At 46.6% G+C, this 16867-nt stretch overlaps 1 protein-coding gene and 1 long non-coding RNA gene across 2 annotated transcripts in view; both read left to right on the top strand.

Annotated features, from left to right (window-relative positions):
• LOC133103593 (uncharacterized) overlaps positions 1–16867 on the top strand; it is a 330085-nt gene that overhangs the window by 246745 nt on the left and 66473 nt on the right. The gene's annotated exons all lie outside the window — the stretch shown is intronic.
• Positions 5285–5855, top strand: LOC133103501 (translocon-associated protein subunit gamma-like). Its single transcript, XM_061208920.1, has one exon. It carries the CDS (start codon positions 5285–5287, stop codon positions 5843–5845), a length of 561 nt encoding a protein of 186 aa, XP_061064903.1. The 3' UTR covers positions 5846–5855.

The following is a 16867-nucleotide window of genomic DNA, read 5'->3' as shown; positions in this document are numbered from 1 at the left end:
ATGCAGCCCATGCTCAATAAATTTTTGTTGATTTGAATATAAAACCATAAGAAACTAATGTATATGGTTATGTTAGGTACCTGCATAATGTGTTTTTGAACAGGCTTTTGATGAGTCTTAGTGTACAGAAAACTGTTTCCTACTGACAGTGCATTTGGAAATTGCCAGGAGGGCAATAAGTATGCACATAAAATCCAGCTTTGCTCAGACCTGGACAGCATCTCTTTGGTTCCTGGGGCTTCTGATTGCCAGCCACCCACAGGGGCTGGGGCTGTCCCTGGGCTGCCTACTTTTTTTTTTTTTTAATTTTTATTTATTTATTTATTTTTTATTTATCTGTCCTTGGCTGTGTTGTGTCTTCGTTGTTGCACGTGGGCTTTCTCCAGTTGCGGTGAGCGGGGGCTACTCTTCGTTGCGGTGCGCGGGCTTCTCATTGCGGTGGCTTCTCTTGTTGCGGAGCATGGGCTCTAGGCGCACGGGATTCAGTAGTTGTGGCACACAGGCTCAATAGTTGTGGCTCGCAGGCTCTAGAGCACAGGCTCAGTAGTTGTGGCACATGGGCTTAGTTGCTCCACGGTATGTGGATCTTCCCGGACCAGGGCTCAAACCCGTGTCCCCTGCACTGGCAGGCGGATTCTTAACCACTGCACCACCAGGGAAGCCCGCCAATTGATTTTTGACAAGGGTATGAGGTCCATCAATGGAGAAGAAAATCATCTTTAACAAATGATGCAGAGACAGCTGATGTGCACATGCAAGAGAATGAGGTTGGACCACAAGCTCACACCATAGGAAAAAAATAACTCCAAATGGGTCAATGACCTAAATTTAAGAACTGTGGGGAGAGGAGGATGGAGGAGAAACCATTTAATGAGTAAGGGATTTTACTATGGAGTGATGGAAATGTTCTGGGACAGGTAGAGATAATGGTTGCACAACATTGTGAATGTTCTAAATGCCACTGAATTGTCCACTTTAAAATGGTTAATTTTATGTTATGTGAATTTTACCTCAATGAATTATTTAAAAACAACCAAACAGAAAATGCAGTGTGTGATTTGTGATCAGACGTAAAAGAGACCCTCATACATTGGAGCTGATTTCCACCTCGAGCTCCTCACTTCCAGAACTTTGGTCACATGACCCAAGAAAGAACCAGGAAACTGGGCAGCACGCCTGGGGTAACCTGGCACCAGAAAACTAGGTCCCACAATGGCCTTGACTTTAGCTTGCTGTTTTCTGCTATAAAGTTACTATACATTTACTTTTGGAAAAAAAAAAAAAAAAGAATGCTCATGCGTCCTGTGTTTTTGCCCATGCCCTGGCCATGGTGAATCTTTTAAAAGTGTTAAAAAGGAGGTGGGGTAGGAGGGAACCAGTAAGCCACCTGGGCAGCAGTATTCTAGGCAAAGGAACCAGAGCATGTGCAAAGGCCCTGAGGCAGGGGTATGTTTGGTGTGTCGGAGGTACCAAAGAGAGGCCATGGTGGTTGCAGCAGAGTGAAAGAGAAGGAGGGATCATGGTGGCCTGATTGAGCAGGGCCTCATGGGCCACAGTGAAGACCAGCATTTTCTTAGTGAAAAGGAAAGCCAGCCAAGGGTTTGAGCTGTAGAGTGACTTGATGTGACTTCATAATCTCATTTCATTTTTAACAGGACCTCTGTGATGGAGAATAGAATGTAGATGATTATACAAGTGACTGATTAATTACAAGTATGATAAGAGCTAGAAAGGAGAGTCCAGGTGCTTTGGGAATGCAAAACAGGAGACCCTGGGAGTTTGGCGATGACTCTAAGTAGATATGATGCTGATAATACTCCCTGCCAGGGGATGCTTTGGGAGTCTTCCTCAAGCGGGGCACCTGAAGCATTCCGCTGGCCGTGGGTCTGAAGAGGGCTCACTGTGCTTATCCAGCCTCGTGGGAGGAGAGGGTGGGAGTCAGGCTGGCGAGCCTCAGGACACTGCAGGATCTGCCTACCTCACCGTCTTTCCTAAGATGTGTCAGGCACTCGAGGCCCCTGATGGCTCTAATTGAAATCCTCTCTGTCACTGAGATGTCAGGTGAAAGACAGCTCTGTCCCTAAATGAAGCCCTGGCTGGAAGCTTGACAGCCCCAGGTGGGAGGCGATCCTGCTGCTTAATCACCCAAGGACAGACAGAACTGGTCACACCCTCCATAGCATCCTGCATCTTCTGGCCTGGCCTGTGCATCCAGGAGACTCAGTGGTCACAGACCTTACAGATGAAACTTGTGTCTAATAACTGTCCCCCAAGCACCTCTGTATCAGTCAGGGTCAGCGGGAAGCAGACACATACTCCAACTAGGTTAACTCAAAGCGGGACTAATAAAAGGGCTATTTACAGCTGTGTGGACAAGGTGTAGGGAAATCGTAAGGGGTAGACCATTACCTGGGGCTAGTAACAGTGCTCCTTTCCCCAGGTCCAAAGGGAAGGGGCAGGAGGAAGTACCAGATACTGGAGGTGGGTGGAGGGAGTCATGGAGAGAAAGCCGGGGATCAGAAGCTGGGTCCCTTGGCTGAGAGACACAGCCAGACCTAGGCAAGTTTGCAGAGAAGCAGCTGGGGAGAATCAGTACCCTGACTGCACTCTCCTTCCTTCCTCTGATCCCCTGCCAGGACTCCCTGCTGGTCAAGCCTGACCAGAGAACAAGGGAGCCTGTTGATGTGGTCCATACAGGTAGAGGAAGGATGGTGAGTGGAGCTGGAGGAAAAATGAGAGATGTCCATGTTCCTCTGGGGTAGTCCTGCCCTGGGCACAGGGTCCAGAACTAGATCAGACACAGTCCTTGTCTCCAAGGACCTCTCAGTGACATGAGAGTGGGGCCAAAGTGACATCCAGTAGAGTTAGTGCTGGGATAGAGGGATGAACAAATTGCACAGGCTTTCTGGTTGTGTGGACCATTAAACTGGGGAGGGGTGTGGAGGGGACGGATGGAGGGAGGGATGCTTGACTGCTCTCCCAAGTACACCCACAGTGGCATGTTTACATTTTTTAAGATGATGGGAGGATGTGAGAGTTTTCAGACTACACGGATAACAGCAGTCACACAGCCTCACAAGCTTCTTGTGGAGACTAAATAAGATCCTGCATGGAAACTGCCTAGCACGGTACTTGGCATGTGGCAGGGGAGCTGCAAACGGTAGCCCCATCACCATCTTTTGGCCTTTTGGCCTCATCAAGGTAGTCCAGTTAGCTCAACCAAGTTAACAAGCAAGGTAGGGGAGCATCTGGAATCTCGGCCCAGTGACTCTGTGATTTGTGTGGCTACCATTTTTTTCCCAAATGAATTCTTTTTTTTTCTCCTTTATTTATTTTTTGAAATATTTTATTTATTTATTTGGTTGCATCGGGTCTTAGCTGCAGCACATGTGCTCCTTAGTTGTGGCAGGCGGGCTCCTTAGTTGTGGCATGCGAACTCTTAGTTGCGGCAGTGGGATCTACTTCCCTGACCAGGGATTGATCCCGGGCCCCCTGCGTTGGGAGCGTGAGATCTTAACCACTGCGCCACCAGGGAAGCCCCAGTGTGACTACCATTTATTTATTTAGTGCTTGCTCTGTACCACACACTGTGCTAAATGCTTTACAGGTATTATCACAACTTTTATGGTGGGGGGGGATATGTGGCTAATATTATTTATTCATTTTTCTTCCTCTTGTGCCTCTTGTGATGGTTTAAAACCGTGCCTGCAAATTCTTTGACACTCTTCCCATTGAGAGGTGGGGGTCTATGTCCCCTGCCCTTGAATCTGGGCTGTTTTTAGTAACTTATTTGTAACCAGTACAGTGCGGTGGAATTGATGCTGCATAACTTTGGAGGATAAGTCAGAGAAAGCCATGCTGCTTCCACCTGGTCTCTTGGGACATGTAGCTGGGGGAAGCCAGGCACCCCATGAGGAATCCAGCTACCCTGAGATGTCCATGCTGGGGCGGCCACATGTGGGCACTTTGGTCCAGCCCAGATGACTGCCAGTATTATGTGCCAGCCATGTGAGGGAGCCATCCTGGATGTCCAGCCCCGGCTGAGCCTTCAGATGACTGCAGCCTCAGCTGCCACCTGACTACAACCCCTGGAGAGAGTCCAGCTAAGCCCTCCCCAAACTCCTGACCAGTAAAGTCACAAGTGAAATAAAATGGCTGGTGTGGGCTGCTAAGTTTTGAAATACATTTTTATACACTGCTGGTAACTGGAACACCTCCCCGCTCTTTCCATTCCCCAGACTGACTTTATACCTGGCCATGTGATTGATTTTGGCTACTGGGATGTGAGTGGATCCCAACCAAAAGTTTGAAATGTGCTCAAGTGATTTGGCCAGCCCTCTTACACTCCTGTGATTAATCACGGAAAGATCACACCCCAGATACCTGCTTCCTTTCATCCTAAAATGAAAATGACCTGAACTCAATCTACAGCCTGAAGCAGAGCTGCCCCAGATGATCTACAGTGCTGTGAGTGAGAAATAAATGCTTGTCGAGGTCAACCACTGAGATTTGGGTGTTGTTTGTTAGCCCGGATCATCACAGTAATAGCTGACTAAAATAAGATTGGTGATCATGCTGTTATTCCCTTTCCCAGATGGTAAAACAAAGCATAAAAAGATTAAATGAACTGCTCAGGGCATAGCTAGAAAGGAAGAGTCTGCAGTTGTAACTCTCTTTTAACCATTGTCTCTGGAAAGTCACATACACAAATATGTAATGAACGGACCCAAATGGGTATCCAGCATCCCCGCTCAGCCCCTGCCTGGGCATCTGTGGTAACTTCAGTTCCTGGAGTAGCTGAGGACACTGCACGTGAATAAATAGCCACTGAAAACCTGTTTAACAGTGTCTAAAGCCTCAACCATGAAACCTCAGCTGGATAGTCTATTATCCTTCCTGGAGCACAGAAGAGGTGGCCAAGTGCTTGGAAATATCTAAAAGCTCTGCTGCAGCCTAAACACATAAGGAAAGCAGGCAGCAATCTCCTTCATTCTTCCTCCTCTGGTCTCAGAGGTAGGGCATGTTTTAAAAGCATTATGAATTGATACACATTTTGATGCATTCAGAGTTGGCGTAAAATCTGTTTGTGTCCATGGCTGTGTTTGGCTGTGTGTGTGTGTGTGTGTGTGTGTGTGAGCGTGTGTTGCATCACAAAAGAACAATTGGGAGAAAGTGGCTAAAGAGGGGTCGTTAGCAGATACGGTGGCCGCAGGGGTGGTGCCAGAGGCCTCTGCCCGGCTGGGCGCCTGACTCGGCCCTCCCGTCTCGCGGCTGCGGTTCCACCATGGCTCCCAAAGGCGGCTCCAAGCAGAAGTCCGCGGAGGACCTGCTCCTGCAGGATTTCAGCCACAGCCTCTTGGCCAAGTCGTTGGTGCTCTTCTTCGGGAACGCCTTCATTGTGCCCGCCATCCCCGTCTGGCTGTATTGGCGAATATGGCATATGGATCTTATTCAGTCTGCTGTTCTGTATAGTGTGATGACCCTAGTAAGCACTTATTTGGTAGCCTTTGCATACAAAAATGTGAAATTTGTTCTCAAGCACAAAGTAGCACAGAAGAGGAAGGATGCTGTTTCCAAAGAAGTGACTCGAAAACTTTCTGAAGCTGGTAATAGAAAGATGTCTCGGAAGGAAAAAGATGAAAGAATCTTGTGGAAGAAGAATGAAGTTGCTGATTATGAAGCTACAACATTTTCCATCTTCTATAATAATAACACCCTATTTCTGGTCTTGGTCATTGTCACTTCCTTCTTTATATTGAAGAACTTCAACCCCACAGTGAACTACATTTTGTCCATAAGTGCTTCCTCGGGCCTCATCGCCCTCCTGTCTTCTGGCTCCAAGTAGACCACATCAGCTTCCCCCCGGCCGCCCTGGCTTTGTATCTGTGGGTGGCCTGTGGTATATGGAAAAGTAGCAGGGTGGTCAGGGTGGAAGACACACAAGCTGTTTTTATAAGTCAGGAGTTTGAGGGTTTGAAAAACCCAATAAAATGTAGTTCAATATTTGTTTATTGGCTCTTTTTTTTTTTTTGACACATTGTTGAAATTAACTGACTTGAAAGGGAAAAAAAAAAAAAAAAAGAAAGTGGCTAAAGAGACTGGACCTTGGAGTCAGTCAGTCCTGGATTTAAATATGACACCCTCCATTGTGTGACCTTGGACAAGATTTGCAACCACTCTGGGTCTTAGTTCCTTTATCTTGTAAGTAGGAGGCAGTAATATCTGAGTAAGGAATGGGGTTGGCCTCCATGAAATAACGTCTATAAAGCACCTACCATCTTGTAGGGGCTCAATGAACACATGCATCCTTTTCCCCTCTTGTCATCTCTTATGAATAGTGACTTACAAATTGTGGATCGTGGGACTTGATGAGGACTTTCTGTGAACTCTGCTGACATCGGGGGAGCTGCCCCCACTAGGGATGAAGCAGGAGAGAGCTCCTTTGCTGACTGGGACCTGGGTCCTGCAGCGCTGACTCTAAGTCTGCACATCCTCTGACTAAGCACGGAAAGTCATTGTGGTACAGAGAAGAAAGGGCTTAAACTAGGAGACATTTGAGCCTGGGTTGAAACCCTGTCTTTATGATTTATTAGCTGTGTAACCTGGATAATTAATTAAACTTTCTATGCCTTGTTTATTTTCTTCTATGTAAAATGAGCGTAATTATCTGTATCCTGCTTCTCAACATATTATCTGTGCTCAGCATGGTGCCAGCCACCTAGTAAATGTCATGAGGATCAAACAGAGTAACACATGAGTAATTGCCCAGCACATAGTAGGTACTCACTTAACACTGGCTTCCCTGCTGGTACTGTTGGTATAATGGCAGGACTTTTTTTTTTTTTTTTTTTTTTTTGGCCACGCCACGTGGCATGCTGGATCTTAGTTCCATGACCAGGGATCGAACCCGGGCCCCCTGCAATGGAAGCACGGAGTACTAACCACTGGATCGCCAGGGGATTCCCAAGGCAGGACCTTTCAAGGCAGGGAGCTCAAGAAATTTTAACTGAATCTGAGTCATTGCTGTAATAGCACTTTTAGAGCACTTTGATTACATTTTGAGGAAGCCTGGGGTCTAGAGTCTATAACTGGGCATTTGCAGAATCTGGCTCTGTCTGCCTTAAGAGACATGCCTGTCTCCTCTCTTTAGCACCTCCTATCCCCATGCGTCCTTCAACCTGAGGGTATTTACATATGTTGTTCCTGTTGCTGTGAGTGCAGAAGTCATCATCATCCTTGTCAACGCCATTAACATCATTATCACCATCATCATTCTCATAATGACCATCAACAATATCATGATCATCACCATAATCACCACCACCATCACCACTACCATCATCCTAACAGCATCATTTTAATCATCACCACTACAACCACAGTAACTATTACTGGTACTCCCACTGTTTATGAAGTCCTCACTCTGTACTGTACTATCTACCGTAAATGCTTTGTCTTATTGAATCTTTATAACAAATCTCTAAGGTAATTGCTATCTCCATTTTGTAGTCAAGGCAACCAAGACATGCAAGGGTGAAATAATTTGCCCCAAGTTAACCATCGGTGGGGATATGATTCAAATCCAGATAATATTACTCCTAGGCTAACTTTCTTAGCTTGTAAGTAGAACTACTCCTTCTCTCCATCTTTTACCTAGTTAACCCACCCTTCAAATCTTGGCTCAAATGTCCTATCCTTGGAAGTCTTCCTTGACTGCCTTCACCACCATTGTAAGCACACAGAGCTCCTTTGAAATATTCTTCACACTGTTTATCATGGTTTGTAATTTTGCCTTTATTTGTGTAGTTATTGGATTAATGGCTGTCTCCTCCAAGCTCCATGAGGGCAGACAGTGGGCACTGTGTCTTCTTTTTGTGCTGTCTTATGCCCTGCATCCAGAGAGGTGAGGCTCAGAGTCAGAAGTCTACCGTATTGTTGGATGAATGAACCCTGCCTCTATCATTAGCCTCGCTATGGTCCTGCTCCCTGGTTCTCTGGTCTTTCTAAGTCAGCTTCCTTTCTAACTCGTCTTTTGCTGGGCAATCTGGGCTCTAGCTGAAGCAAGTGACATCCTCCTCCGATTATCACCATTATCTAGGTAGACTCCAAAACTTCTCCAAAATTGGCTCAGAAACGGGGTCATTGAGAGTGGACAAGTTGGGGGTGAGGAGAATCAGGAAGCAGGGAGACCAGGCTGTTGTCATAAGAAAGACCTACCAAAGAGGCCATGGATGGATGACCCTCAGTGCCAGTGGTGGCATTGGGGACCAGAGTCAGCAACAAAGCTAAAAAATGTCCTAAGGCAGAAATGGCTAGTCCTAGTGTCTGGATGGGTGTGGGATACCACCAGTTGCTCTAAGATGTCAACTTTGGAGGAAGAATACAGCATGATGATATCTACAGCATTGATGGGCATCCCAGTCTTATCTCCCTGTGGACGATGGACTCTTTTCTGTGTCTTGCTTGTGCATATTTCTTTCCTCTGCCTGCCGTGCCCTTTCCTGCCTGTTTCTACCTGGAAAACTCCTACTCACCTTCCAAGACTCAGATTAAAGGACATTTCTGCAGACGTTGTTGCTGGCTCAGGGCTGCCACCACATCTTGGTCAGATCTATTCTAAACCATGTGCCAAATTGAGTTGTCATCACATGTTTATGTGCCCATTTGCACCATCACTGTGAGTTCTTTGGGAGCAAGCTTGGTTACGTCCTTTTTCTTTCCCTTCATCTCAGATGTATCCTCCTCTCCCCTCTCTTCCTTTTCCTCCCCCACTATCTATCCAACTCCTACAATGCTGTAATGTGACACGTCCTCTATTAATTATCAGAACAACAACAAAGGGAGACAGAGGGGTCAGGGGAGCAGGGGAGGGGGTCTCTGACTTGGCTAATGACATCTTTAGCTGAGGTCAGGTCTTGCAGGAAGAGGAGCATGAAGTCTTTAAGAGAGCCAACACCCCTTCCTTTCCACCTGGATCTCTTGACACCAACTATTTGGTTTCCTGACACATTGCAATTCACCACGCCTGACTTTGAATTCAGATGTCACATCACTTGTATGGAGTGAGCAGACCAGAAAGTGGGTGTAACGATGAAAGTGCCCCTGCGTGTGGGTTTCTTTTTCTTAACTGTGTTATTTATAGTGGAAACGAGAGGAGCAGTGGGCGGTGTGCAGCTGGCCTCCCACCCAGCCCTCTGCTGCAAACGCTTCCCGAGTGGGGGAATCTGGGAGGGGCGGGGGCTGGGTGCTGCACCCGCTCATCTGATGACATGATCACTTTAATGCTGCAGCTCCGTTAGACTCTTGGCATTGAGCTTGGTGTTAGAAGTTGGGGTACCGCACACAGTCTGGAAAAGGCCGCCAAATACTCCTGGGTTCTTTGACCATCTTGCCTCTTCAGACTCAGTGCTGGAACCGTAGGGACCTGACCACTGACCACCCAGCAACTTTCTCTTCTTCTGGTTCTTATCTCTTCTTGGTTAAGTCACTTAACCTCTCTTTGCCTCATTTTTTCTCACTGTCAAATGAGGATTGTGATAATACCTACCTCACAGCATTGTGGTGAGTATGACATGATGTAACATATTGAAATTACTTAAAGCAGAGCCTATCACATAATAAGTGCTACATAAGGGTTAGCAACGCTGACTACCATTCCACTATTATTATTGCTGCTGTCATTTAAACTTTTTTGCATTGATTGGGTTCTTGTTTTTGTTCTTGTTCTTCCAATCAAGAAGATCTTGGCCAGCCTGGTACCTTTTCTTTGTTCAAGTTTTACCCCAGTGTCACCTTCTTGGAGAGGCCTTCCCTGACTCCCAAATCCAAAGTAGTAACCCCACCCTGCCACTCTCAAAACTCTTCATCTCATCATGACGTGCCATCTTTACAGCACCTGTCCTATTCACGTTCTTTGTAGGGCATGTGGGATCTTAGTTCCCTGACCAGGGATCGAACCTGCGCCTCCTGCATTGGAAGCGCAGAGTCTTAACCACTGGACCGCCAGGGAAGTCCTATCACATTCTTATTCATGTACTTATTTATTGCGTCTCCCCATCCTGGAATGTAAGCACCTTTGCCTTCTTTACTACAGCCTCCCAGGTGCTCAGCACAGGACCCTGCACCCGGAGGATCTCAATAATTATTATTACTTGACTGTCTTCATCAGACACCTTCTGCCTTGTCCTGAACTTCTGTAAGCTTGGTTCCAACAGTTGAGCCTCCCAGGAGGGAGAAATTGAGACTGGGTGACATTGTTTTTTGATATTCACTGCACTCCTTCCCTTCCACCCCTTGGTGGAGCCTTTGTTGCAACTTTTCAGTGAGTGTGTCCTATTGTTGTTTTACTCTCAGGACCAGACTGGAAATACATCATACTGAAGTGTGAATGATTGATACAAAGTACCGCCTTCTCTCAAGAGATCAAACTTGACTTCATTCCATGCTCGCCCTCCTTACAAGGAAAGATGTGAGGATGGTGCAGGGCTAAGAGGTGATGGTGCTGATTCCACTTCCTCTAATTAGCTGTGATCCGGGACATGACACTTGACCTCTCTGAGCCCCGGTATCCTTATTTTTAAAATGTGCTGTTTCCCATGTGAGATGGTTGTGAGTGTCAAATGTAATCTCTGTGTCTGAAAATGCTTGTCTTTTAGAAAATGCTCCCTGAGTAAGCTGTTATTGTTGTTTATCATAACAGGAAATAAGAGGAGTGACTGAAGTGAGTGACAAGTTGAATAGAAGCTGGCAATGTGCCTCAGGGGAATCCTTGTCCCCCGTCTCTTTATCACCACTCAAATCCTGGGCTGCCTGAGATACGATCCTAGAGCATCTGCTCTCCCCCAGCTCCGATCCTGCCCCTCTGCCCTCACTCTTAGTATGGCTTTGACAAGGAGCCCCAGGTCTGACCAATTTAGGGAGACAAGAGATGCAGAGACGAGTTTTGTGTAAAGTCTCAAAATCAAGTCTCCCTTCAGTCTCTTTCTAGGCACTGGACCCCACCCGGCCTTTCTCTTGCCCTCATCATCCCTTCCTGAATCCCTGAGAAGCCTGAATTCCTTTTCTACTCCTTCCCCTTGCTATCTTGGTCCAAGCTTAGCTGCCTTGGTCTGAGCTCCTGTCTCCACCCCACCCTCCAACAACCAACAGCTTCTCTAATCAAGCTGTGTCCCACCCCTAAGCTTCCACCTCCCCTCCCCACATCTAAAGCTTCTTCCATTCTTGAGCAGCCCCTGAGACTGTGGATGGGCGCAGGACAGACTAGGGGCGTGGGTGTTCAAGCCATGCTCTCTATGGCGAAGATAGTATTACCTGAGCTTGGGAGGGTGTGTGCCAGAGCCTGACTGCCTGGGTCCAGATCTGGCTCTGGTGCTGACTAGTTCTGTGACCTTGAACAAGTTTCATCTCCTCCTTGTGCCTCAGCTGATTCATCTGCGAAATGAAGATAATCATTGAACCCACCTCAAAAGGTTTTTATGAGGATTAAAATGGATTTATTCATGTAAAGCATCTAGAATGATACCTAGCAGAGAGTAAGTGCCTAGTGAATGTTGGCTTTTTTTTCTTTTTTATCATTAATAAGGAGTCAACTGCTTCCTTATTGGCAAATTCCAGTCAAAGGTGACCTCAAATTTGAGATGGCTCCCCAGGTCAGGTCCCTTTCTCCCTAGACCATGCCTCTACCCTTAGAACGTTCCCATGCAAAGTGTGTGTATGACGAGTTTCTGACCCTAATTCTTTTCCCCTTCCTGTAACCATGTTCTTCGCCAGGCAGTTTTGCAGTTGCTCCCCTAAAAGCAGATGCAGGTCCCCGCCCTTTGGGTTGAGGCTCAGCTACATGACTTGTTTTAGCTCAAGGCAGTATGGGCAGAAGTGGACCACTTCATATTGTGCTGTCAGTGTTACTGAAAAAGGGCTCACTGCCCAACGTGCATAGAAGCCAATACTATGGTACCAACTTTTGAGAAAAGAAAAACCTCTATTGTGAGGTCAACTGGCAAGGAGACAGGAGGCACAGCTCACACCTGTCTACCCAGTCTGTGGTTCGGTCAAGTTTTTATGAGTTAGGGGAGGAGGGTTAATGTGTGGAAGTGCTGGTGGGGCAGGTTTGTCTTGGAGGGCTTTGGAACTCAGCCGTATATAGTAAGATGTGGTAAAGGGGCTTCAGCACCGGACCTTCCTGGACAGCACTTCTGAATGAGTTCTGGTATTCAGGTTCCAATCATGTCCCGGTTGTTTGGTTCCATAGAGGGGAGGGATTTTGGTTCTGGGTATTATTTGATGTCATGACTTGTGGTTTTGTTCTGTTGTCTCTGAAAAACAACTCAGTATCTTGTTAGAAACAGGATAGGGCCAGCTTGGGCTGGTTCTGCAGTTACATGAGGACCCTTGGGTGTTTTTGCTTGCTCTCTCATGCCTCTGCCATCATCATGGAAAGACCCTGGCTCACAGCTGGTCTGAGGAAGATGAGAGACACTGGAGACCATGTGGAACAGACCTGAATCTGACCTTCAGCCTACAGCTGCCTATTTATGTAAGTCCTAGACCAGCCCAGCCCAGCCAGGTCAAGATCAGCCGAGCCCCCAGCCAACCCAGAGATGCATGAGCAAAATAAATGCTTATTGTTGTACATGACTGAGATTTGTGGTTGTTGGTTAGACAGCAATAGCTGACAGATATACCTGGTGAGTGGTGGGAAATTGCCCTGTTGTTGTTGACTAGGCTTGGGCCCCCAAACCCAGAACAGGGAATGGCAGATGAGCTGGGCTGGACCATGTGGAACACCCGTTTGCCTTAAACTAGTTAAGTCGGATTGAAATAGGCTGTCACGGCTGCCAGTCGCTCCTTAGTCCTCACCTTGTTCCATCCAAATCTGAGCCTTTGGTCTCTGCACCAGGGCTGCCTGTAGGAAATAAGCAGAAGAGACCAGGAGATGGTCAGACAGGTTCTGATGGAGCAAGTTCTGCCTAGCAGAGCACCTGCTCTACAAGAATGGGCTCTGGTTTGCTTTTGCTGCCCTGGCTATTCAAGTAGAAGAGAGAAAGGAGAGAAAAAACAACATGCATCTTAAAGTGAGGTGACTCCTGCACTAGAATGTGTGACCTGGTCAGTGTCTTAGAGTGCAGCCCATGCATTGAGATACCACCTTGCCCTGTAGGTGAGATGGAGTCAGGGAGGAGAAGGGAAAGGTGGGATTCTGTATATTTACTCCTCTTCCTCATCACTCTTTCCCCATAACACAGTTTACTTATCTATCTATTTTGCATAGTACTTGTCTTTACCTGAAATTATATATTTATTAGTTTATTTGCTCATATCTATCTTCCATCACTAGAATGTGAGCAATATGAGGGCAGCAACCTGATTTGTTTTTTCAGGGCTGTATACCCATTGCCTGAAATAATAGCTGGCACGGGGTAGATGATCAATAAATGTTTGCTGAATGAATGAACGAATTTATGCATTGGGCCCTGCTGTAGCATATCAGCCTAGTCACTGTTTACTCCTTGCCCCTTTACCCTCTCCTAGCATGTCCTTGCCCGTAGTTGCAGGAACTAGAAGACATTAACCAGGAGGCCCATTCTTTGACTTAGAAATTGCCCCAGTCTGAGACATATCTGGGGTCTGGAACCTGCTCTCCGTCTGCACCCCTGGACTCTATCTTGTTCAGTTTCAGACCTAGACCACTTAGTACTGCTGATCTGATTTGGACCCAGCCCTCTTCTGGACCTACTCCACTTTTGGTTTGGCTGTCTAGAGAGCTAACCCAGAGCACAGCATCTCTGCTCCCAGCCAGGTCCAGGACAAGGGCCCCCAGGCAGAGAAATGTCCTCTGCCCATCTTGCTCATCTGGTGGGGATATTGACAATCTCCTTCCTTATAGCAGGACCATGGATAGACCAATTGCAGAGATCCGTCAGCCTATGTGATGATAATCCTTACAGTTTAATCTCTTCAAAGTCTTTGCCAACTTATTTTTATTGTTTTTAGCTCATTCTGTTCCCATTTGCTCCTGTAGTGATCATGCAAATACAGCAACTTCTATGCAAATGGACTCTGTTTGCAAAGATGTCTCTGTCAAATGCCTGGAAGGCTTTGTCTCACTGCTCTGGGAAGAACTGCTTGACTCCAGTGTTCAAAACAAACCCAAAAAATTTCCAGGTGGAGTGTTGGCTGAGCTCCATGATTGCTGCTTGTGTTCAATCAACATTCCTCACCTGCAGCTGCTGAGGGGGGCTGGGGGTCCATCCTTTGCTATTTGACTTCTCCAAGTTCACAAAGGTTTGAGCTACAGTTTGTAACTGCTGCCTTTAACTTACTATTCTCAACCTCCGGTTTCCTTTTGATTTATGGCTGGAGTCTTTGAGTCTCTGTTCAGAGGTACCGTGTACTTGCCCATTCCAACATCTTATATCTGGCCAGAGTCACTGGTACATCACTACATGGGCGTTTAGCAGAAGCTTATGCTTCTGCTAATAAGTCTTCTTTGCAAATGAGTCTTCTCCCAGCTCATGGCCCAAAGCTCAATAAATATTTGTGAGGAAGAATAATAACGATAATCACTAATGATTTTTGAGCTCTTGGTATGTGCCAGGCACCATGTTAACCATTTAACATACTCATTTTTCATAGCACTCCATGTTACCAAACAAAGTTCTTGTACCTGACACACACTGAGGCCAAATAAACCGAAACACTGGGTTCGGAGCAGAGAAAAGTTTATTGCAGGGCCAAGCAAAGAGAAAGGGAGGCTTGTGCTCAAAAACCCAGAACTCCCTGATGGTTTGTGGGGAGAAGTATTTACAGGCAAAATTTGGGGTGAGAGCTGCAAGTTGTGTGGCTTTCTTCTGAAATTGGTTGGTGGTAAAGTAACAGGGTGATGCTCCAGGAATCTTGCACTCAGCCTGAAGCTGCCACTCCACCTGGGTGGGGACCTTAATTCAGCAGAAGAGCTCAAAGATATTGTCATGAATATCCCTTGAGGAGGAACCAGGACCCTGTCCCAAGGCTGCACTACTGTTTCTTGGCTGCTCCTTCCTTGTCTCTGTATCCCCTCCCTTCCCTGATTAGCTACTGTTCGAACCTGCCCTTTGGAACTCAGGGAAGGTCATGGAGGCTGAATGAAGCCTATTTCCTACAAACAAGAAACAGGGGTCACACGCAGGTGTAGAGAATGGACTTGAGGACATGGGGAGGGGGAAGGGTAAGCTGGGACAAAGTGAGAGAGTGGCATGGACATATACACACTACCAAATGTAAAATTGATAGCTAGTGGGAAGCAGCTGCATAGCACAGGGAGATCAGCTGGGTGCTTTGTGACCACCTAGAGGGGTGGGATAGGGAGGGTGGGAGCGAGACGCAAGAGGGAGGCGATATGGGGATACACACACACACACACACACACACACACACACACACACACACATGCATAGCTGATTCACTGTTATACAGCAGAAACTAACACACCATTGTAAAGCAATTATACTCCAATAAAGATGTTAAAAAAAAAAGTTATAAGGAAGAAAAAAAAGAAACGGGGGTCACAGAAAGGATTTGTACCTGGGAGCCCCACAGGATCCTGCTTGGTTTCACCCATTTTACTGATAAGGAAACAGAGGCAGGAAGAGGTTCAGTCACGTGTTCTGGATCTCACAAGAGGTGAGAGGTGGAGCCAGGATTTGAATCTGGGTCAAAACCTTTTTTTGCAACCACTGTGTTCTCTGAAGGCAGCCAGGATGCAGGAGGTGCAGATATCAGGTGCTGTCAACAACTGAATCTTTAAGACAGTTGAAACCATAACCAGAGAGTGAGTTCTGAGCCATGGCAAGGGGCATCTTGGCAGGCAGCTCTCATCTCAGGGGCTCTCCATGACTGGGGATAGCATTACTTCACAGGTTTATCATGAAAATCAAGTGGCACAATGTATTTAAAGCCTTTAGCCCACAAACATTGGCACATAAACATTGGTTTTCCTGGTTTTGCCCTTTTTCTCTTGAGCTCTCTCTAAATGACACATCCTTTGTGTTGGGTTCAGCCTCTTGTCCTTTTCTTGGACACTGACTTTGGTCCTGCCCCACACATGGCAGACAGACTAGAGAGAGGAAGGGAATAGCTCCTGACTCCCCATGGCAGGAAAGGTGGTGAGGAACTCAGAGGAGGGCAAAAAAGACCATCTGAGGGGTTGAAACAATAGCCATGGAGAAGGGTGAATAATGGCAGAAAGGAAATGAGAAGAGTGTGACAGTGCTGTCTTTATTTACAGCTCTGTTTTATCAGCCAGAAATGCTACAGACCAGTATTTCTGATATTCCCAGCTAGAGAAAGTTCCAGTGTAATATCTTGGTCCAATGGCCAGATGTCCATGACTTCCACTAAAATGAATAAAGGAAGCTCCCCTGGCCCCCCGCCATGCCCCTCTCAGCTTTTCACTGTTTCCAGCAAAGCTCTGTCCCCACAGCCAAAAGACATCTCTCCCCACCTGGAGTTAGGAGTGGACTGGATTGAAATTTGGCTGCATCGACTCCCAGCTCGTGGGATCTTGGGAGGGTCTTGACCACTCTGGACATCATTTCCCTCATTCTCAAAATGAGGATAATTATAGCTACTAATGAATGTGGTTGTGTGATGGTGGAATCGGGAGCAGGTGATGAATGTGAAAGATACAAGCATAATACAGAGCCTGAAAAGCAGCCAACCTTCAACCTCTGGTTATTTCTCACTGTAGCAGAACAGGTGTCCCTTTTCATTTCAGGGGAAATCTGAACATTTTCTATCTTGTATTTCTTAAAACACATGAAAAACCCCTTGAATTTTTTTTTTAATCCTCCTTCAGTTTTAGAATGAGACGTCTCTACCCTGTCTCTTCTCT

Source organism: Eubalaena glacialis, chromosome 13 (genome assembly GCF_028564815.1).
Source record: "Eubalaena glacialis isolate mEubGla1 chromosome 13, mEubGla1.1.hap2.+ XY, whole genome shotgun sequence".
Classification (NCBI taxonomy): domain Eukaryota; kingdom Metazoa; phylum Chordata; class Mammalia; order Artiodactyla; family Balaenidae; genus Eubalaena; species Eubalaena glacialis.
The sequence above is the reverse complement of the archived record's forward strand: the minus strand, read 5'-3'. Positions and strand labels throughout refer to the sequence as shown.

Coding starts and splice junctions, on each gene's coding strand:
- LOC133103501 (XM_061208920.1), top strand. CDS start 5,285: ATGGCTCCCAAAGGCGGCTCCAAGCAGAAGTCCGCGGAGGACCTGCTC.